We start from the raw sequence: 22777 nt of genomic DNA, 5'->3' as shown, positions 1-22777 counted from the left end.
TGGTTCTCAACCTTCCTAATGCCGCGACCCTTTAATACAGTTCCTCATGTTGTGGTGACCCCCAACCATAAAATTATTTTCGTTGCTACTTCATAACTGTAATTTTGCTATTGTTATGAATCATAATGTAAATATCTGTTATGCAGGATGTCTTTTCATTGTTACAAATTGAACATAATTAAAGCATAGTGATTAATCACAAAAACAATAATTATATACGTGTTTTCCGACGGTCTTAGGCGACCCCTGTGAAAGGGTCGTTCTACCCCCAAAGGGGTCGCGACCCATAGGTTGAGAACCGCTGGCCCAGGGGGAGGCACACAGCAGAGCGTGCCAGCCCTGTATTGACTATTCCTCATTCCTAGTGCCCGAGGACGCATGTGGTACAGTGGGCGACTGGGTTTTGGAGTCTGATTGATTGGGTTTGCCACTCCTGACACCGACTCAATTCCTCTATGCCTCAGTTTGTCCACCTGTAAAATGGGGATGATAGTATCTACACATGATATTGATGAGGTTAGATGAGATAATGCCTGTGAAGCACCAGACACATGGCACAGGCCTGGGAAATATTTTTGTTACTATCATTGCTATTGTTGTGATTACCTAATGTCCCATTTCTCCCCCGCATGTCCCATTTCTCTCCCACTAACATGGCAGTGGTCCACTACGAGGTTGAGGTTTGGACGGGAGATGTGGGCGGTGCAGCCACCACTGCCCGAGTCTACATACAGATCTATGGCGAGAAAGGCAAGACAGAGGTGCTCTTCCTCTCCAGCCGCTCGAAAGTCTTTGAGCGGGCATCCAAGGACACATTCCAGGTGTGTGTGGGGAAGGCAGCGGAAGTGCCAACAGAGGGCCCAGGGGACGCCTGGAAATGAAGGGATTGGACTAGATCAGTGGTTCTCTGGCTTCTTATTAGAATCACCTGGGGAGCTTTAAAGAAAAACTGGTCCATACCCCGATCAGTTAAATGAGAAATTTATGGGGATTCTTTGAAAAGCTTGAGTAGTGATACTAATATGCTGTCAATTCTGAGAACCGTGGGAGTAGATAAATCTAATTTAACAAAATATGGCACTAGGCCCGTGGTTACTGCATCCATTTCCAGCCCCGTGGCCTCTGATTCCACAGCTCTGTCGGCCTGAGGGCAGGGCCATCTTCCCAGGCAGGGTACTGGGAGGCCTGGGGGTCTCTGGTTCTGCTTTGAGTGCCCTGGGCCTCAGCCCGCCCCTTTGAGTAGAGGAGAAGAGAGTTGAGGATATGGGCATATTGTTAGCAGGAGAGGAGAATGCAATGACTGTGCTCATTGGGTGACATATAGAATTTTGATATGAGACATGAGTTCCTGTGTGTGTGTATGTGTGTGTAGGGAACATGATCGGACTGGTGTTCTGTGTGTGTTTGTGTGACACAAGCAGCTGAGCCTTTAGCAAAAGTCCTAACCCAGTGCCCAGTAGAGAAGGCCCTGACTGGGCTGGGCCAGGGCTCACCCTCACTCCCAGCTGAGCCTGGTATTTCTAGTTCAACTTCTTCAGACTTGCAGCTAGTCCTTGGTGCACAGAACGCTAGTGCTGGATGGGCTCACTGAGTCCAGCCCCTCCATGCACTGCTGAAGAGGCAGCAGCCCTAGCCTCGGGCCTCTCTGAGCCTCAGATTTTCCACCAGTTCACACCTAGCTTTATAATGCCTGCCTGGCCTGCTTCACAGTCCCTGGAAGGATCAAAGTAGTCCATGTCAGGGAAAGTGTTTGGGAAACTGACCAGTCATGGAGATGTGACAGAGCGGTACATCTTCTGGATGCAGACCGACCGGCTGGGTGAGGCAGATGCATCATGGGTGGCTGACAGGTGGGGAGAGGGGACAAGAAGTGGGCCTCCCTGGGCAGGTTGATCACCCGGACACTGTGACCTGGGAAACACTGAAGAGGAGATCCAAGGTGCTGAGGAAGGGACTAAGCAGATTCAGAGCCCATCCCCTAAGTAGGGGGGAGGGAGGGGGGAGAGGGGGAGAGAGAGAGAGAGAGAGAGAGAGAGAGAGAGAGAGAGAGAAAGGAAAAGGAAAAGGAAAAGGAAAACGAGAGAAAAGAGAGAAGAAGCAGGGAGATCATCTTGACCATCACAGGGGTTTAGAAAGAAATACATCTGGGTGGAGGGTGGGGCTTGCGAGAGGTCCTCTAAGGTGGGCAGAGAAACAAGGCTGGGCGTGTAGGACAGAGGGAGCCGGTGGAAGCTCTGAGCTTTGAAGCCTGGGACTCTCCATCTGTGACTCCGCACCAAGCCTGTGCCTGGCTCTGCATGGGAGGTGGGAGGACACCAGGGCCCACCCCACCACTGCTCCCCTCTTTGCACAGCTGGAGGCAGTTGACGTCGGGGAGGTCTTCAAGATCCGACTGGGGCACACGGGTGAGGGCTTCTCGCCCGGATGGTTCGTGGACATGCTGTGGCTGCGGCACCTGCTGGTGCAGGAGGTGGAGCTCACCCCCGAGGAGGAGGCCCGGAAGAAGAAGGAGGAGGACAAGCTGCGGCAGCTGCTCAAGAAGGAGCGGCTGAAGGCCAAGCTGCAGAGGAAGAAGAAGAAGAAGAAGGGCAGTGACGAGGAGGATGAGGGGGATGAGGAGGAGTCCTCATCCGAGGAGTCCTCGTCTGAAGAGGAGGAGGAGGAGTCATCTGAGGAGGAGGAGGAAGAGGAGGAGTTCGGGCCGGGGATGCAGGAGGTGATTGAGGAGTACAAGTTCGATGTCAACCGCTGGCTGGCCAGGGGCAAGGAGGACAATGAAATTGTCGTGGAGCTGGCGCCCTCCGGTCGGTCGGGTCCTGAGCGTAAGCCTGAGCAGGGGTCAGACAGCCCCCCGCCCCCAAGGGAGCCCAGGGAGGGGGAGGTGCCTAGCTCTCCTCTCACATGGGAGCCCCATAGGTGGGCACCCAAATAGCTCTCCTGACATGTGTCTTAAATGCCACCCTGGACAGTTCCCATCTGGGGTTAGCATTGCTTTGTCCCAGGGCTCTCAGGAGCGGTTGGCTTAGAGGAGCCCTGATATAACTCAGTGTTGGGGACATAAAGTAGGAGGGCTGCTCAGGGTGAATTTTCCCGGGACTATGACTTCTTGAGATATATAGAAAAGAAAAAAAAATCTTGGGTGGAGAGAGGAAGGGCAGATTTCGTTCCAGGTTAGGGTAGATGTGGAGGTATCTGTAGACACATCTAGCTTCCACCATCTACCTGGATCCAAGAGACTGAACCTCAGGCTCACTCAGAGGCCCGTGTGTCCTCAATGCTGTGTCTTTCTCTGTCTCCAGCCAACACCTACCAGGTCCAGGTTATCACAGGGAATGTGCCCAAGGCTGGCACCAGTGCCAACGTCTTCCTGACCATCTATGGCGAGGAGTACGGGGACACAGGGGAGCGTCCTCTGCGGAATTCAGACAAGTCCAGCAAGTTTCAGCCCGGGCAGGTATGGTATCATCTTCTGGCCATTGGGTGGGTGATTGGGACTCAGACAGAGGGAGCCCTCTGGTGGTTCCCAAGGCCTCCCCCCAACCCCCCCACCCCCACCCCAGTCACTGCTAGGTCCAGCAGTGAGCATTGTTCAGCCCAACCAGGTGTCGTGGAAGTGCCTCCTCTTTAAGAACCAACGCTTTCGATGGGGAACGTAAGAAAGGCATAGGTGGGGGGCCAGCTCCATGACCCCACAGGAACTCACCGGAGATAGCATGGGTAGCAGACACTCAGTGCTAAGTGGGTGGAGCAGGGGTTCAGGAAGGAAGCATGACCATAAGATGGCACTTTGAGGGACAGAGAGAGATAGAAACAGACTTGGTAGATGAGTATGGTACAGATGTACAAAGATGTCAGTGAGAGGTGCTCTCCGAAGACAGGACCTCATGACAAAGATGTGGGTAGAGATGTGGAGGCCAAGTTGAGGATACTGAGTCTTCCGGCAGGGCTGTGGTTAAGGCTGAGCCATAATGGGCACTGCCTCTGGGAAGCTTGATGAAACTAACCTAGGGGGTGGGGGAATGAGAGCCTTGAAAGATGGGCTAAGAACTATATCCTGAAGCCACAAAAACTTTTAGCATTGAAAGAAATGCACTCCCCTTCCTTGTATAGTGGGAAAGCATGAAAAATACAGCTGCCTCCTTTGTCCTTAGAAATTGCACAATATCCTCTGGCTAGAAGACTGTCCCTCACATCACCTTTCCCATTCTAAGCCAGGTTCCCTCATCCACACAGAGGAGGAAAGAAAGAAATCAAATTCATTAAAATACTTTTGGACTCATCACTGATTTATTTCAGAGAGCCCTGGTTTTTCTCCCTTCCCATGACTTAAGGATCATGGTTTATTTCTGTTTCAGTACTTTTCTTGAAAAAAAAAATTATAGCCACTATGATCTGGGATTAAAGAGTTTAAAAAGTGATAGCTAAGAAGACCCTATTCACTCATCTGTTTCCTGCTTCCTGCTTCCTCCTGTGCCTATACATACACTCGTCCACATTCAATCTTCCCACCTCAATAGTGAGCAAGTCCAGTACTTCTGTTTCTGGAAATCACTTTGGATTTACACTTTGGCTCCGAGAAGGTCTTAATTAAAATGTGTGGCTGAAGGAGTTTATGCACACATGTACACACAGCACATATCCAAGCAGCAGTTCGCCCTCCTGCCCAAAACATATATCCCACAACATAAAATCCATGTGTCCCTTCCTGGTTTGGGTCTCACAACAGCCTCAGATCCTGCGACGGTGAAACTGATGCAAGGTGGAGAGGGTACCACCCTCTGAGTGCTACCCTGGCCCCTTTCAGACAGACACTTTCACCGTCAGTGCCATTGACCTGGGGCCCCTGACCAAGATTCGGATTGGCCATGACAACGCAGGCGGCAGCAAAGCAGGATGGTTCCTGGACAGAGTAGACATCACCGACATGAACAATGAGACCACGTGAGTGGGGCTGGAGGGGAAGGAGGACAGGTCATGCTTGCCACTAAGATAGTCTTGGAATGAGGGCTGAGGGTGGGGTGGCTGTGATGCCTGAGGGTGAGGGTGGGGTGGCTGTGATGCCTGAGGGTGGAGGTAGTGGGGGGGGCTGTAATGTAGGTTTGGTCCATGTAACTAGCTAGATGGGCATTGCCTCCCTCCCTTCCCTCTCATTGGGCAGCCCCTGAGTTCCTTGCCATCTCAGGTAGCAGTCTGATAGAACATCCAATCCAGTTCTTGAGGTCCATCAACTCAGAACGTTGGGTTTTCCTTCCCTGCCAGACCATCACTGGCCCACTCTCCACGGCCAGACTTAGTCACCTATATGTCTCTCCAGGTATAAAGCGACTTCCAGTACATTGTTCTAATGTTCTAGGCCACCTGGAAAGGCCAGATAGTAAATATTTTAGGCTTGGGGGCCACTCAGCCTCTGTCACACCTGCCTGACCTTTGCAGGAGGATGATTCCTAAATGAGGGGCTGTGGCTGTGCTCCAGTAAAGCTTATGGACATTGAAACTGGAATGTCATGTCATTTTCACATGTTGCAAAATATCATTGTTCTTTATATTTTCCCCCAACCATTTAAAAATGTAAAATCCATGCTTAGTGTGTGGAATGTACATCAGCAAGCGGTGGGCAGCTTTGGCCCACAGGCCCACTGTGAGCTGGGTTGGAAAGGGGGGACTTTCCTCCCGACAGGTGAAGGATCGCCCCCAAGGGAAATACAACTATAGCCCCAGAATCAAATTGTGCCCGAACCAGGTCCAGGACTCCAGACCATCAGTGATGAATGTGCTATGCAGTATTTCTAGCAATAGACCCCATTGCCTTTTGGGATGTGCTGGAGGCAGGGGAGAGGCAGAGGGGAAAGCAAGGAAGATCCTAAGTGGGTGTTGTTGCTGCCCAGGGCCTGCCAGTGCCTGGGATGTAGCGGACACCCAATAAAAACATATTTGTAATGTAAACAACTTCCTGGCCTTTAGCCTGGTGTCTCTGGGAGCATGTTCTCTTCCTGGCTTTCCTCTATGCAGGGTAGGGGGTGAGGAGGCTCACCCCTCTTCCCACCTCCTTCCTGCCCCATCAGCCCCAGAGATTGCTCCAGATGGGAACACTGAGGCACAGCTCTCACATGGCCTGACATCATGGATTTCTATGAGGCCATCGTGATGGTGCCAAAGAGCCATTAGACAACCCCATGCTGGGATCCAGGGTCCTGACCTGGGGTAGGTCCTCTGCCAGAAACTGGCCAGGTTACCCTGAACAAGTTGCTCCATCCTCATGGCCTTTCATTTGCTCTTTGGATAAATGGGCTTAATGATGCCAGCCCAGCTTATTTCTCCAGAAGTTCTGAAAATCTAAGGCATTTAAGCTGAAAAAGATAAGTGTTGCAGAAAACGTAGGGACAGGGACAACGTGTGAACATTGCTGCTACCCCTTGCAGCTCTGTTAGGGTCAGTTAAATCTGTTCCATTGATTTAGCATTTCTGGGCCAGCCCAACAATTTTTAAATTATTGTAGCTTTATAATCTCTTTTTAATATCTGTCACTACTTGGCCTCTTTCATTATTCTTCAAAAATATTAGCTAGTCTTACCTTTTCAAATTAAGACATGTGATTTGAAAAAACTATTGGAATTTTTATTGTTATGCCATTAAATGTATGTGTGGGGAACTGCATATTTAAAATATTAAGTGCCACCCACAAGGTACACATTTCCATTTACCCAAGAGTTTCTTTAAGTATCTCAGTAATGCTTTACAATTTTCTACACACAGCTGCTACACATTCCTGTGTAGTTTACAACCAGGTATTTTAGTTTTATCACTCTTGGGAATGGAACCCCCTCATTACTCATCTCTCTTCCTCCCCATCCTTCTTCCCTCCTTTCTCCACTCCTTGCTCCCCTCATTGCCTCCTCTTCCTCACCCTCCTTTCCTGTTGTGTGTTTATATGTCTTCATTTCCTTGTATTGAAGCCACAGTAAGGGCTCCGTGTGCAACCCTCTCTGCTAAAGTAGTCTGGCTAACAGATTAGCTCCAGAAAGGGTTGGAGCAGTCCCCAGGAGCCCCTCTTCACTAGATGCCTCCAATATGACCCTGATTGGGGGTCAGCTGTGCCCCAGGCTCTGCTACACAGCATTTTTAATGGGTTGTCTGGAGACTCATCCCCACATTTGTTCTCTGCAAAAGGCAAGTGACACTGCTGGGGTGATTACTAGGCTAGGTAGGATGGGGGCAATGTCATGGAGGGCAGACAGGGGAGCATCTGGGCTCCCCACCGAGGGCCTCTAATTTCTCAGCCCATGACTACTCCTTCATGAGACCTTTCCACGGAGATATTCCCAACCTCTCCTCATTCCCCACCCCCACAGGTACTACTTCCCATGCCAACGCTGGCTGTCAGTGGAGGAGGATGATGGCCAGGTGTCCAGGGAGCTGTTGTCAGTGGATGAGTCCTATGTGCTGCCGCCGAGCGAGGAGGACGAGGAGGGTGGGGGTGGTGGTGAAAACAACGCCCTCGACAACATGGGCCTGGAGCAGAAAGGTTTTCTCAACTAGGGCTGATTTCCTCCCTCCAGCATCCCTCCCCTTTGCCTCTGCCCCATCCTAGGTCTCCATCTTCCCTCCTTCCCCTGTGAACTCTGAATACTTCTTCCTTTGGCATCCTATCTGTACTGCCCTCTCATTCTTCCATGGCAAGAATGGGGAGGTGGGTGAGCATATTCATACATGTCCAGCATAAGCCTGGGTATGTACAGAAAAAAGGTATGGAATGAAATAGAATATGATAGGATAAGGTAGGGTAGAATAGAATAGAATAGAATAGAATAGAATAGAATAGAATAGAATAGAATAGAATAGATAGAAGAGCAGGTTCTGACTTGGCCTTGTATTCTCCCTTCCAGGCACATTAGAGGCCCTTAATACATTTTTGTCAAGAAAAAGAATGAACTTTCAAGAGTTCTGTGGTGTTTGTGCTCCCTTCCTTGCAACTCAAATTCCTAAAAGTCTTCTAAACCTGGAGGAGTCAGACTAAGGTTTCTGGATGATGAGCCTGGGACCCTCACAGTCACCCAAATCTCCCCTAAGCATCCTACAACTCTATTGGTTGAGGGCTTCCAGTGTGAGTTGGAGGTAAGGGAGACTTCATCTCTGCCTTCAGGATGTTTCCAGACTAAAGGCAACTGCAGAGCAACACATCCTGCAAGCACAGTGCTTCATAGGAATGGTCAACATGAACACAGAAACACATTCAGTATGTTTCGCTCTCCTTCCTGCAGGGGAGGAGCCATCTGCCACTCACTTCTCCACACTCCTCCCCTGCAGATAAATCTACCACATTCCAAGTGACCATAAAGACCGGGGACAAGAAGAATGCAGGCACAGATGCCAATGTCTTCATCACGCTCTTTGGTACACAAGACGACACTGGTAAGAAAACAGTGCAGGTCTGAGATTCACCCACATTATCCCCAGAGAGACTGGAAGACTCAGCAGAATGTTCCAAGGAAATCCTGGTCCTCCCTCCCTCCCCCTCTCTCTTTTAAAAAACCCCCTTTTAAGAACCCCCCTTTATCATTTTATTGTATTTTAACGTGGGAAGAACACTGAGCATGAGATCTACCCTCTTAAGTTTTGTATGTGCAATACATTATTGTTGGCTATAGGTATGTGTTGTATGGCAGATCTCTAGAATTTATTAATCTCACTAATCTGAAACGTTATCCCTGTTGATTAATAATTCCCCATCCACCCCTTTTGACATTTGAGGAAACCAAACCTCAGAAAATTAAACCATTTGCCCAAAGCCGCCCAGATGTTAAGTGGCAAAACCAGGCATTGGACCAAGGTCTGTCTGTTAAGAGTCTGCGAATATCAGACTTTCTACCTGGAGAGGGCTCAGAGCTGGGACTTACAGGGGTAAAGGAACTTGAAGACAGTGTGGTACATGCTGAGGCCGGAGGGGATGGCGATGATATTGAGACCACCTCAGATTTCAGACTGATGCCACAGCCAGGGTCCCGGGACAGATTGCATATGTGAGATGGGTGGTGGGGGGCGTTGGAAGCCATGCCTTCCACATGCCCCGCCCTTCAGGGGAGCCCCTGTTTCCCCAGGGAACATGGGGAAGGTGGCTTTCTCACTGGCTTCTCCCTAGGTGTAGAGACGGTGAGGGTTATGGAAGGAGAGCAGTCATTGACTTAGGGCCCCATCACTTTCTCCTGGGTGATCTCAGATAAGGCACCTGGCCTGTGGGTGTGTCTCCTTTTCTTTAAATACAAACTGGAAGCAAACATACATACCTCAGAGGGTTATTGGGCAGCTCAATAAAGAGATACCCACCAAAATAAAATATTCCAAAGGTGCCCAGTGGGTGGTACTTGCACAGTCTAAAGCTGATGAAAATTCAAAAGTTGGTCATTATGAGGAAAGACTAAAAGGGTTGGGCAGACTAGGTTTGGAAGGGCTCCGGGCCAGCCAGTCACATTGCGGTCATTTGGTTGACAGGAATGGCCCTCCTGAAATCCTCCAAGACCAATAGCAACCCGTTTGAGAGGGACAGCATCGATGTCTTCACAGTGGAAGCGCTGGACCTGGGAGATCTGTGGAGAGTCAGGATCGGCCATGACAACTCAGGTCTGGCTTCCCTCCCTCTGCTCCCTGCTAAGAACGTAGGGACCACAGACAGGTCCCAGTGTGTGTCTGGGAAAGAATCTGGGGGAAATTTGGATGTTATCTGCCTTTTATAATTACACAGCTTCCTAAATCCTTGCAGCCCAGTGGAGCCCTGGCTGCATGCAGGATTCTGATCTAATTGGTCTGGGGTGGGGTCTGGACACTGATGATTTAAAATACTTTCCTTAAACCCCCACCCCCAGTAATTGTAATGTGCCGTCAGATTTGAGAATCCCCGATCTAGCTCAGTGGCTCTGAAATTTGAGTGTGTATCAGAACCACCTGGAGGACTTATTAATACACAGATTTCTAGGTCCTATCCCCAGAGTCTTTGAATCAGCAGGTCTGGGTAGGGTCCAAGAGTTCATATTTCCCACATGTGATGCTGAGGCTGCTGGTCTGGGGACCCCACTCTGAGAACCACTGATCTAGCCAATTCTTTCTAGAAGCTGCTGACACTACTACTAAAGGATGTGCCCAAGTTTGTTCTTTCTCAGTAAAATTGGACTCATTTACTTGGTCTTCAAACCATGTCTTCTAAGCCCACAGAAGGAGGCCCTCCTCTTAGCACCTGGGGCTGAGGGGCTGGGTTCTTGGTTTGGCTGCTATGGCCTTTGTTAAGCCTGAGCACTCCTTTTCCCAGGAAGAAACATTGATCCTTCACTGATTTCCCTTCTCTTCGTGAATCACAAACTGAGGCCAGGGAGCTGCGATGGGGTGAAATTAACACAGTCTCTTTCTGGCACCTCTGGGTTCCCTGTTTGGAGTACCTTCCACCCTGGACAGTGTCCTTGCTTCCCTCCCCTCAGACTCTGCCCTCCTGTCATCTCTTCTCCATGCTCCTTTGCTCTTGCTAATGCCACTGACAGCAGCCCGGAGTGCGATCCAGCGCCAGCTGGGTACGTGATTTTACAGGCATCATTTTAGCCATGCTGTGCGCCAAAGGGATGACCCGCTCATGGTGGAGCTGTAGGCGTCAGCCGTTGAGTAGAGAAGGACGCGTGGAGTCCCTGACATTACCGATAGGAAACCACCATATCGAAGTCCTTGATGGGTTCTGTGTCTCCTCTCCCTCCCTCCAGGCAAGGCTCCAGGCTGGTTTGTAGAGTGGGTAGAGGTGGACGCCCCATCTCTTGGAAAGTCCATGACGTTCCCCTGCGGCCTCTGGCTAGACAAGAATGAAGAAGACGGTGCCATCGTCAGGGACCTCTTCCACGAGGAGCTTCAGACGAGGCTGTACACGCCATGTAGGAACCACACACAGCAAGTCTGGCCCTGTTTCCAGATCCCATCACCCACCCTCGCAACTCAGTTCCAACCCCTCCTCCAGTGTCCACTCTGGGCCAGGCTGACCTGGGAGACTGGGTCTCTTGCTCCTTTTCCAAACTCTCTGGGTCCTGTGAAGGCTGTGGGCTGAGCCCTGGACCCAGGAAAGAAAATATGGGACTTATTCCAAACTCCACCCCAAACTGGCTGGTGAGAACAGGTAGAGAGCCTGACCTTTCCCCATCAGCCAAAACAGAGATATCAGAGCAGGATGGTTGTAAGACCCCAAAAGGAAGAATGATAAAAGTCTAACTGTGAGTTATTGTCATCAGCCCCATCACCTGTCCCCATTCCAGTCATTACATGCTGGAGAGGCACCACTATAAGATTTTATCCTGATTGGGGACAAGTAAAAAAGAAGGTAAATGTAATTTCTTTTACCACTAAAGGAAGAGAGGAAGGGAAATAAGTGGGTGAAGTTTTGACACTTTGCTCCTCTATCATCATCAGAAAGTATGTATTAAATGTTTCTATGCATATAGGTAAATACTAGGTACTGGAACTCAAACTGAAGTCAACCATACTATTAAAAACTGTCTGAATATTCTAAAATCTGAACTAAACCCAGAGAGTATAATTTTTTAAAATCAAATAATTAGCTGTATTAAAATATTTCCCTCCACGCAACTCATACTTAGTATAAATCAGTTAACAAAAAGATTTTTAAAAAATCTTTTGCCTACAGCAATTAAACTGGCAATGGTCAGATCGTCAAAATACTTCCCAGTCTAAAGCCTAAAATAAAGTGACATTTTCTTCTAGTAAAGTCCCTGCATATACAAAGCAAATTCTAGGTCCCGCCTCTGCCCCAGGACTGGCCTGCAGCCTAGACAGACACACCGCCTGGCAGATGCACACAGCTGGCGGCAGCATTGGGAGGGAACCTTCAGGACAGAAGTGCTCATTCCTCCCTTTGAGCCTAGGACAGGCCTTGCTCTTTACAGAAAAGAAAAAAAAGAAGAATTTGTATGGCCTGACCTTGAATACATTCAGTTTGAGCCTAATATTAAAATTGAGCCATCTGCCCTTTGTCCTGCATTCACATTTGTCAAAAAGGGGAAAAGGGGGCAGGAAAGACTTGACTTACAGACCGATGAGCTATGGAGGCCCCTTCAAAGTGCAGCTCTCCCCAGGTGGGGACACAAGGCGGAGTCTGCTGCCCAGAACCCACTGCCCTGATAGGGAATGTCCTGGGGGCCAAAGCCAGGAGCTCCAGGGGCTGAGGGGCCCTGGCTCAGGAATGGTGGGAACAGGGCCCAGGCATCCTCATCGGGGCCTGGAAGGACCCAGGGCGGTTCATCAAGGCTGCCAATACACGTGAAACCACACGGTAGAGGCATATCAATGAAGAAGGGAGCTGTTGTCATGCCTGACCTCATAGGCTTCAGGGGGGAGGTGGGACACAGCCCGGAGCCCGGAATGTCAGCATCGTGCCATGTCAGGGCTGGGAGAAACCTCAGTTTTCAACCTATGTTCTGAGGATCCCAGGTGTTGAAGGGGTGTCTGAGGGCAGCTGGTGGGAGGAGGGGGCTGAGAAGGGACAGTCCTCCGCCCCCCAATTCATGCCATCCAGAGAAGCACCTTAGCTTTAAAAAGTCAAGTGTTTTTTTTCTGAATATTCTTGATAAATGTATTTATACAAATTCTGCAGTTAAGGAAGCTGAAAGCCACAGCTCTATCTAGTTAAACCCCCTCATTTTCTAGGCAAGGAAACTGAGGCCCAAAGAAGCATAACCACTTGCCCAAGGACACACAGCAACGCAGTGGCAGGGGCAGAACTAGAAACCAGGAAGCGAATCGGAGCCCAGGCCCAGGAAAATGGGTGGAGGGTGGGCTGTTCCTGCCAGACATTTTCCAGAGATTTCCCCACTGCCACCTAGTCCCAGGGCAACTCAAACCCATTGCCAGCTTCTCTGCTCAAGGCCTCACAAGCCGTAGGCTATGGTGAAGCCCAAGAGAGCTAAGAAGGGGGACCCCATGCTGCAGAGAAAGCACCTCCATTATTGCCTGGGGGCCTGGAAGAGCTGGGACATGTTTCCCCTTAACCCACTGTCCAGGCCCTCATGGGACCAGCGGTCTCCTGCTTAGGCCGCTCCTCCCTGTGGCTTGTGGGTAGGCATCAGTACTCACTCCAGTTCATGACAATAGCACCCATAGAGGTTGGCTGCACAGGATTTGGGGTCGGACATTTCTGGGTTCAAGTTCAAGTTCCACCACTGACCGGCCATATGGTGACCTGGGAGTAGTTGCTTCACCTCCCTGGGCCTTGATTTTCTCATTTGTAAAATTCAGTACAACAATACCTACTCCACAGGGTCACTCTGAAGGTGACATGAGATAAGGAACATAAAATGCTTAATACTTACTCAGCGAACGATAATGATTACTATTAAAAATATTATTACTATAGTTTCACAGCAAGGTAACCATGACAATAAATGAAAAGCAAATTCCTTCTCTGGAGAAGGCTGTGCCACCGGTGAGGAGGTGACTTCTAAAGCGACTCCTTTCAAGGTCAAGATCATAGGATAGGGTACATTTCCTCTTGAACTCTTCTCTGGGTTTTCAATGTGACCCATAGTAAACATACATATTTATATACAAACTAGAGGCCCAGTGCACAGATTTGTGCACTGGTGGGGTTCCTTGGTCTGTCAGCTATCCGACATCCCCAAGGGGTCCTGGATTGCAAGAGGTCGCAGGCCAGGCTGAGGGACCCCATCGGTGCATGATCAGGCTGGGAAGGGACTGCAGGAGGGCTCCAGGGCATATCCGGCCCATCTAGCCCAGTTCCAATTGGCCGGACCCCAGCAGCAAGCTAACCTACTGGTAGGAGCATCTGCCCCCTGGTGGTCAGTGTGTATCATAGAACAGTCAAACGGTCGAACACTTAGCATATTAGGCTTTTATTACATTGGATGTGAAAAATTAAAATGCCACCAAATCAATGTTACGTCACTGTGAAATAGCACATGAAGGTCAGGTCCCTGGGCAGCAGCATCTCCTGGGAGGCGGTCTGGGGCAGTGGTGCTGTGAAGAACTTGACCTTGCCTATGTTTGTTTTCTATCCTCACTTTCCCTCTGGCTTTCCCCTAGTTGTCCCTTACGAGATCACCATCTACACCAGCGATGTCTTTGCCGCCGGGACAAACGCCAACGTCTTCATTGTCATTTATGGCTGCGATGGCCTGTGCACCGAGCAGAGGAACCTGTGCACCAACAAGCGGGAGCAGAAGATGTTCTTTGAGAGGAAGTCTGCCTCCCGCTTCATTATGGAGGTATGTGGGCTCAGCAGGCTCGGGGAGCCAGGCCTGGGGGGTGAGGTGGGCCCAGAAGACCAGCAAGTAGATGGAGCCCTGCACTCAGAGGTAGGCATGTCTGACGGGCTGCTGTTAGAGAGAAAGACGGGCAGCTCATCAGCCTCTCTTGGTGTCAATACATCCAAGAATCTGGGAGGAGGGTGAGCCTCACCCTATCCCTCAGAACTGGTGTCAGGATCAAAGGCTTTGGGTTGGGGCGCCAGGTGGCGGGGGGGGGGGGGGGGGGGCGGGGCGGGGGAGAGTGTCTGTAGGATGCTGTAAGAACCTATCAGGAAGACATCTGTCTTTCTGGTGGTGGTCAGGGGGCTTCCCTGAGAAAGTGATCCTTGAGCTAAGACCTGAATGATGAGGTAGAGCAGACACTGATTTATGTAAAGAAGAGGAAAGGGAGGGGCAGGGAAAGCATGTGCAAGGGCCCTGTGGCAAGAAAATGTAAAATCTAAGGGACTGGAATTTGAGGGATATAGAAGATCAATGACTAAAGGGGGAGGGGAATATTGGGGAGCCAAGGAGAAGGTCAGGCTGGCAAGACAGGGCATGGGTAGAACCAGAACTCACCTTCTGATACCCAAGTCAAGTTCTCAGGCAGGAAATGAGCTGCTACAATGATAAGAAATGACAGGGAAGGAGATGGGCTCCACCATGAAAAGAGGGGGCAGCCTCCCAGAGGTTGACTGGATGAAGGTGATTGAACTGAGACTAGACTGCTTTTAAGTGGGGCGAGGGTAAGGGGAGCATGAACAGGGCATGTGTAGAGGAGAGTGGGGGCGGGCTTGGAGTGGGCAGTGGGGATGTACTGGGGGAAAGTGAGCCCTGGAAGTTCAAAAGAACTCAAGGCTGGTGCCCTGGGAGGCAGGATTTTGCTTGGGTTGTACTTTCTTGGACCTGTCAGCCAACATCTGGTGCATTTTCTCCTTTCCAAAGCTAGAAGACGTGGGGGAAGTCATTGAAAAAATCCGGATTGGCCATGATAACACAGGCATAAATCCTGGGTGGCACTGTTCCTATGTGGAAATCCGCAGGCTCCTCCCAGATAAAGATGTGAGTTTCTGATTGATCTGTCCTGCTGTTTGTTGTTGTTTTTTTCCCTTTCCAGAAGAGATTCCAGGAAGATTCATTATAAGAGCCTGCAGCCTTATTAAGTTAAGATAAACTCTTCTGAAAAAAATTCCCTCAGTTCACTTCGAGTGCAGAAACTAGCTGAAGTCCCAGATGGAATCTTTTAGAAATTGCTTTAGGCGTCAAGGAGGAGGGTCTGGGCAGCCAGTCTCTGCTCCCCATCCCAAGGTCATGCTATTACTGAGTGACCAAGACTGCCCTTCCTGCTACTCAAGGTCAACCCACAGACAGAAATCCACCCGAACAACTTGGAAAAGATTCTGAAACGACAGAATTCTAAACCCAGGAGGCAACCGTAGCTATGGATATGAGTGACTTGGTAGGAATTTAAAAATACACACCCCTCCCCTTACCCTTTGAATCTGAGTCTCCAGGATGGGGTTCAGATATTTATTTTTCAGTGACTCTGGGAGCTCCAACCTTCAAGAACCAACCGCTGATGTGGTTGTGTAAGACTCGATCTGCTGGAATTGGGCAGGGCTGTGGCTTTTGCATTATCTATGGGCCTCCGCGACCCTTGTCTTTGGTCCCCATGAGTGTCAACATGCTGATGAACCCCTGAAGTGGGCAGTGTCCTCATTAAGTGCTAATTTTCCTCTTTCCTCCTCACCCCAGGGTACAGAGACCGTCACTTTCGCTTGTGATCGATGGCTTGCCACCTCGGAGGATGACAAGAAGACCATTCGAGAGCTGGTTCCTTTTGACATCTTCACTGAGAAATACATGGCGGATGGGTCCTTAAGGCAAATCTACAAGGAAGTGGAGGAGCCATTGGACAGTAAGTGTGGTGCCATCACCCTCATCACCTCCCTTGTCGGGCACCTGCCCTATGCCAGGCAGAGCCTTTGCACCCAGGAGGAAGAGTCTATTATTACTTTCATTCAATGGAGGGGGCAACTGATGCTCACAGAGGTTATATAACTGCCAATGTTCCCACAGCTAATAAATGGCAGGTCTATTCTTCAAAGTCTCACTGCAGGGTTTGTACTCAAATCCTTTCCTGGTGATGATACATCCAGATGTGTGTTCTCCTGTGCCTGCATTATCCTGGTCCTGTTCTCTCTTTTCTCTTGGTTTATTTGGCTACAATCTGTGGGGCTGGTCCCCTCTGCTCTTGCTGGACCCAGGTGTTCCCATCAAGGATGAACCCCGAAGCATCTTGGAGTCATCCGTAACTGGGGCTGTTGTGTATTTGTTCTCAGGGGCTGGGTGCAGCTCCAGAGCGTCCAACGTCATGGGTTTCTCTTCGGCTGTGCCCGTTAACTGGGCCCATTCCTACAGCTGTGGTTTTCTCTGTAGGATTTGCGCCAGCCGATCACTCTATTCTTCTTCCGTTGCTGTAGTACCACCATTTTCTTGTTCTTTCTCTACCTTTCTGATGCTATTTTCCTTTCTCCTGCCATGTGGCATTGCTCCAGGCTCAGTCCTCAGCCTTGTATGCTCCTTTCTTTCTACACTGTGTGACTGTGAGTGAACACAGACACACACACACACACACACACACACACACACACACACACACACGCTCACACATACCCATTCTTCCTGGACTACATGGGTGGAGTCATACCTCTGTTTGGACCAGTGATGCCATTGTCCATGTCCACCCCCATGTTATTCACCGCTGGTCAGCTGTGTCAAAAATCAACTTCACCTGCAAAAAACAGACTTTCCTCCACTGATCACATACAAAAGAATACTGTATTTTATCTTTGATACAAGATCAGAGATGCTCCAAAACCTTGGAAATCCAGCTTATGTTTGTTGCACTGCCTTCTTGAAAAAAAAAAAAACTGGAATAAAATTCAAGATTACAGACCCCATATGGAACCAGAGGGATATAAAATAGCTCTAACATTTCTTTTCATCCGAGTTGCCACTGCCTAGTGATAAAAACAAGTGTTGCCTCAATAATGTGCCTTTCCATATTCATATTATTTCCTCTGACTTTTCTTTGTTTTTGCATCTGGGGGATAATTCCCTTTGGTACTTGCACCCAGAGGACACTCTGGGGAGCTGTCGCACTGGCCCCTTGGGCTGCTCTGTTTTAATAGCATGGCGCAAACCTACTCTGTGCTTGGTTGTGTTTCTAGGGAAACTTCTTTCCACCGAGAGCTGTGCTGCCTGGGTGGGGATGGGAGGGAGGAGGATCCAGAAATAGCCAGATTTGACTGCACAGCCGCATTGCTCAACACTCAGAAGCGGAATCCGTTTTCCTAATTCCCAAAAGACTGGCTGGAGCAGTGGGGGTGGAAGAGGAGAGCAAGAGGGCATTTAGTCACAGTTCCTGGTGACATGGCACCCCGCTCTGGGGCAAGCGCTCCTAGAAAATGCCCTGCCCGGGTGTGGAGCAGGGCTGGATGCACAGCCAGGAAACAAATGGAGAGAAAAATTGGGGTGGAAAAGGGGGAGGGGAGGAGAGTCAACTGTTATGTTTAAACTGTGACAAAATCCCTGCTGTGACTCATGTCAGTATTAACCAGACAAGCTTGGGTAACGTTGACTTTTAAACACCAAAGAGAAGATTTTATTTGTGATGCAACACATGAAATGCTGAGCAGGTTCTGCACTGAGCTGAGTGGGGTGGGCACGGGGGGCAGGGTGACTAGTCCTGGTTCCTGCCCCTGAGGGAGGCAGGCCTCCGACAGCCATTCTCACAGTGCACCTGCGAGGTTTGGAGAGCAGAGTGCTGGGTGTGACTATGCAGACAGGGCAGGTGGGTGGGGAGAAGCTGGAAAATAGGGTGCAAGGGGGATGATCTCAGGTTTGGGTGTGAGACTGTGACTGTGTTCTAGTCTAGGTGGGTGTGTCCCCTAGGTCAGCAGTTGCCAACCGGTGGTCCGTGGACCACTGGTGGTCCGTGAGGTCTGAAAGGTTGGCGACCGCTGCCCTAGGTGACAGAGGTGTGAACCCAGAGCACAGGAGGACACTGGGTTGGAGATATGGACTCATGGACCTCATGGAAGTCAGCACCCAGGGCTTGCAGGGTGAGAGCCAAGGGCAGCAGATAGGACCAGGTGACAGTGGCATGGGGACGGAGGCAGAAGATCAGGAGCCATAATGCTGCTCAAGAGGGAGCAGCCAGAGAGGCTGGAGGGGAGCAGGGGAGAAAATGCCGTGGAATCCTGGGAAAATGAAGGAACCTAGGAGCCAGGCGTGGGCATGTATGCCTTCCATAGCCATGCTATGAGCAATTCACATCACCTTGCTTTTCTAAATTTAATTAAATGTGGCTCTGAGCCCATTTGCAAGGTTGGTAAGAAAGTCCATCTCAGTCCCTGCACAGAGGGGGATCCCCTTCCAAGGGTCTTATAAGAATCCTGAGGCTACAGACTACGAAGCGCACACAGGCAGGCAGTTCCTGAGTCTTTCCCCCAGAAGCCATAGGGGGTGGACGGTTTGAGGGGTGCTGGGAGAAGCCTCCATCCTTTGAGTCTTTTTTTTTAAATCTTTACCCGAGGACATTTTCCATTGATTTTCAGAGAGAGTGGAAGAGAGAGGGAAAGACAGAGAGAAATATCGGTGTGAGAGAAACACATTGATTGGCTGCCTCCTGCAGGCGCACCACCAGGGCACCTGCTAGGGAGGAGCCTGCAACCGAGGTACATGCCCTTGACCAGCGCAGGCTGACACTATCCACTGAGCCAAGCCGGGTAGGGCCATCTTTGGAGTCTGAGAGACCACCTTTGTCAGATCAGATGGGCAACTTCCCACTGGTGAATCCATGCGGAATTGAGCAGATAATAGGAAAACACTAACTCCTCCTTGAGCCTTGGGCCAGATGCCTGAACCTCCAGTTCCCTCAAACCTAAAGTGACGCCATCTTTTTTTCCCCTTTGTCCGTCCCTCTGTCTGTTTTTCTGTCCATGTGCCGGCCCAGTTGTGCTGTACTCGGTGCAGATCTTCACAGGAAATGTTCCCGGGGCAGGAACGGACGCCAAGGTCTACATCACCATCTATGGAGACCTGGGCGACACCGGGGAGCGGTACCTCGGCAAGTCGGAGAACCGCACCAACAAGTTTGAGAGAGGGACGGTAGGAGGGCCCACGAAGTTGACCCCCTTCCCTTCTCCTCCTCAGATAACATCCCACACATGAAACTGCCATCGTTATTGCCCTGTTCCCCAAGCGCTAAACACCGGATGGTCCAAATTTTCCATTGTAACAATTATCCTGCAACAGACATCCTTGCTCACCTGAGAAAGTGTCCCCCCAGGAAGTGGAATTGCTGTGTCATAAGGCGTGCCCATTGTTGCTCCAATGCATTCAGTCACTAGCCAGTGCCCCAAGGCCTGCGCGAGTCCACACCTGCCCTCAGCCATGCACATTCACCTGCAATTCCTCAGCCTGAAGACTGGCCTGCCCTGGCTGCCTGGATGGCCAGCCCCCCATCTTCATCTTAATGCCACCACCTGGAGAGTCTTCCCAGCCCTGCCTCCAGCCCTACCACAGGTGGTCACTTCCACCACCTGGGCTGTCCCAGGGAGGAATCCTGTAGTATTTAGCTCTGGGCTCCGACTACACTCAGCACAGTGACTCAGCACATTTTTCAGAAGAAAAGTGCGTGTCACTCGAGGTTACCTGTCCCTCCTCCTCCTCCTCAGGCTCCTACCTGCCACGTTCAGTTTGTGTTTTGACTGCACTTTACTCAAGGCCTAGAACTCCACATCTCACTGAACAATCCCCAAAGAATCCAATTACCCGAGTGTAATGTCACTTTACTGAAGGCATAATCAGGTGCACAGAGGAAGGCTTTATGTCACACCCTACACAAACCCTCCTGAACCCCCACTTGAGATGATGTCCCCTGCACTCTCCTCAGCCTTGCCTCCACCAGAGCCTGCACCCTAAAGGCTGGCCCTCCACTGCCTCCCAGCTTCCCCATGGAAATTTCAGGCCGCTCCCATCATTCAGAAGGACTCTACCTCGTCCTCAGCTCTTACCCGCCAGCCTCCAACCTGAATTCATGCTGATATTCAACTAAGGATGCCCAGTTACCAGGACATCCCACCCCCAGTCACACAGCTCATCGGGTCCATCTTCCAAACACCCACAGGGATTTTCCCAAAGGACCTGGACTGCAGAACAGGGCCACATGCAAGCGAGGCCTTGGAATACCAAACTCTACGGGTTAGAGATTTGGGCCGGGAGGGCTCCCCAGCTGGGAAGGTCTGCTTAGCTCGACAATTGGGGGGTGTGGAAGGTGCTGGATGGACGGGGTTGGAGTAGAGGGAGGTGGGGAGCCCCCACCCAAGCCCCCACATCTGGACTCCCCAGGCCGACACCTTCATCATCGAGGCAGCTGATTTGGGCGTCATCTACAAGATTAAGCTCCGCCATGACAACACCAAGTGGTTCGCGGACTGGTATGTGGAGAAGGTGGATATCTGGAACGACACCAACGAGGACGAGTTCCTGTTCCTGTGCGGGCGCTGGCTGTCCCTGAAGAAGGAGGACGGGCGACTAGAGAGGCTCTTTTATGAGAAGGTGTGGGAAAGGCAGCGGTGAGCTGGGCTCAGCCAGGCCTGCCTATCCTCACATCTGGGGTAGACCCAAGGGAGGCAGGTGTGGCAGGTGGAGGGGGTCTGGTCGTGCTCTCCCCACAGGAGTACACAGGGGACCGGAGTAGCAACTGCAGCAGCCCGGCCGACTTCTGGGAGATCGCCCTGAGCTCCAAGATGGACGGTGTGGACATCGCCTCCGTGACGGGGCCCATGGCCAACTACGTCCAGGAGGGCCGGGGTAAGCCAAGCAGGCGCAGGACATGGAAATGTGTTTAAGATGTTCTCAGACAGGCCATGCCTTAGCTCACCATTGTCTGTCTGACTCACTCCGAGCTGCGCCATGACAACACCAAGTGGGCAGACTTGGTGCTGACGGTGGCCTCGCTGATGAAGGTGTTTGATGTCTTATAATTCACACAGTTTTCACACCTACTGCCTATTTCCACCCCCACAACCCTGAGAGGTGAGAGGGCAGGGATTAGCCGCTGTGCAGATGGGAAAACAAAGGCTTAAAGAAGTTAGAGTGATGATGTCCTTAATCCTGACTGATCCACCACCAGGAGGGGTCATCCTCAGCTCTGCCCTTACCCAGACTCTCGGGCTATAGATTCTGCCCAGGGACCCGGGACAAGTCTCATCCGACAGAGCTGAACTGTAGCAGTGAGAACCCCTTCCTGTTCGTAGAGCATCACACGAAGGACTTGGCCACACAAACTTAAGTCGCAATGTGTTGGGGGTTGGGGGGAGAGGAGGAAGAAGTCCTGAACTGGGTTTTTTTGGTGATTTAACTTCCACTTCTGGTTCTGACAATAATACATGGGGCCCTGGACAAGTTACTCTTTGGCTTCTGTTTTTCCCTCCTCCATAAAACAATATTATAATCCCCTGACCAATTCCTTTTTTCAACCAGATAAGGCAGTTCTATATTTGTCTATTGGACATTTAAATGCGCACTGCCTTTCTGCCCAGTTCTCTTAAGTATAGAGCGTGACACCACTACAGTCCTCTCCAGGAGACCACATGGTGGGTCTGTGGGGTTGAGCAGAGAGTGTCGATCAGTTTATATTCTACCTTCTCACTATGTGAATAAATGATGGGAACCACGAGAAAGTGCCTCTCCTTGATTAAGCCACTGTGATCACCACAGAAAGGTCAACAGGGCTCTCTTTATAAAGATGGACCAAGGCCATGGGCAGGTACAGAAAACAGTGCAGGTCATTGCAGTCAGGAAAATCTAGCTTGGAAACTTTTCAAAGAGATATGGATTGCATAAGCTATAACCCACTACACCAGGGCAGTGTCTCCCAAGCTAGTGGGGAAGATGAGCCAGGAGAAGGGTTTTCAACTTGTATCAATAGTAACTGCCAGTGACAGAGACCTGGAGATAGTGACTTAAACAATGGAGGGATTTTTCTTTTCTCTCACCTAGAAGTTCAAGGGTAGACAGTTGGTACTGAGATGGCAGCCCCGATGAAGTCAGGGACCTAGGCTCTTTCAACTTAATCACTCTGGCAACCTCACAAGTGGCTTCCATCCTAAAGGTTGCCCATGGTTCCAAGGCGACTGCTGGAGCTCCAGCCATCACATCCACACCCCAAGCAGAATGAATGGAAGGGTAAGGGGCAAAAAGGTGCTCCTCCCTGTTGAGTCAGACCCTTTAAAATAAATTATGCTGCCAGACTTGTGTAGCTCAGTGGTTGAGTGTGTTGACCCGTGAACCAAGAGATCACAGTTTGATTCCTGGTCAGGGCACATGCCCGAGTTGTGGGCTCTATTCCCAAGTAGGGGGCGTGCATGAGGCAGCAGATCAATGATTCTCTCTCCTTTTCCCTTCTCTTTCTCTCTCCTTCCCTC

At 50.5% G+C, this 22777-nt stretch overlaps 1 protein-coding gene across 1 annotated transcript in view; it reads left to right on the top strand.

Moving 5' to 3' along the window:
* Positions 1-22777, top strand: part of LOXHD1 (lipoxygenase homology PLAT domains 1) — a 102134-nt gene that overhangs the window by 51848 nt on the left and 27509 nt on the right. The window contains exons 18-31 of the mRNA XM_059707222.1: positions 661-821; positions 2354-2822; positions 3300-3454; positions 4805-4941; positions 7350-7522; positions 8305-8409; positions 9487-9615; positions 10737-10901; positions 14077-14258; positions 15225-15341; positions 16035-16197; positions 19300-19454; positions 20697-20906; positions 21026-21161. Coding sequence (XP_059563205.1) covers positions 661-821; positions 2354-2822; positions 3300-3454; positions 4805-4941; positions 7350-7522; positions 8305-8409; positions 9487-9615; positions 10737-10901; positions 14077-14258; positions 15225-15341; positions 16035-16197; positions 19300-19454; positions 20697-20906; positions 21026-21161 — 2457 coding nt within the window. The remainder of the gene's footprint in view (positions 1-660; positions 822-2353; positions 2823-3299; positions 3455-4804; positions 4942-7349; positions 7523-8304; positions 8410-9486; positions 9616-10736; positions 10902-14076; positions 14259-15224; positions 15342-16034; positions 16198-19299; positions 19455-20696; positions 20907-21025; positions 21162-22777) is intronic.

Source organism: Myotis daubentonii, chromosome 8, assembly GCF_963259705.1.
Source record: "Myotis daubentonii chromosome 8, mMyoDau2.1, whole genome shotgun sequence".
Lineage (NCBI taxonomy): Eukaryota > Metazoa > Chordata > Mammalia > Chiroptera > Vespertilionidae > Myotis > Myotis daubentonii.
The sequence above is the reverse complement of the archived record's forward strand: the minus strand, read 5'-3'. Positions and strand labels throughout refer to the sequence as shown.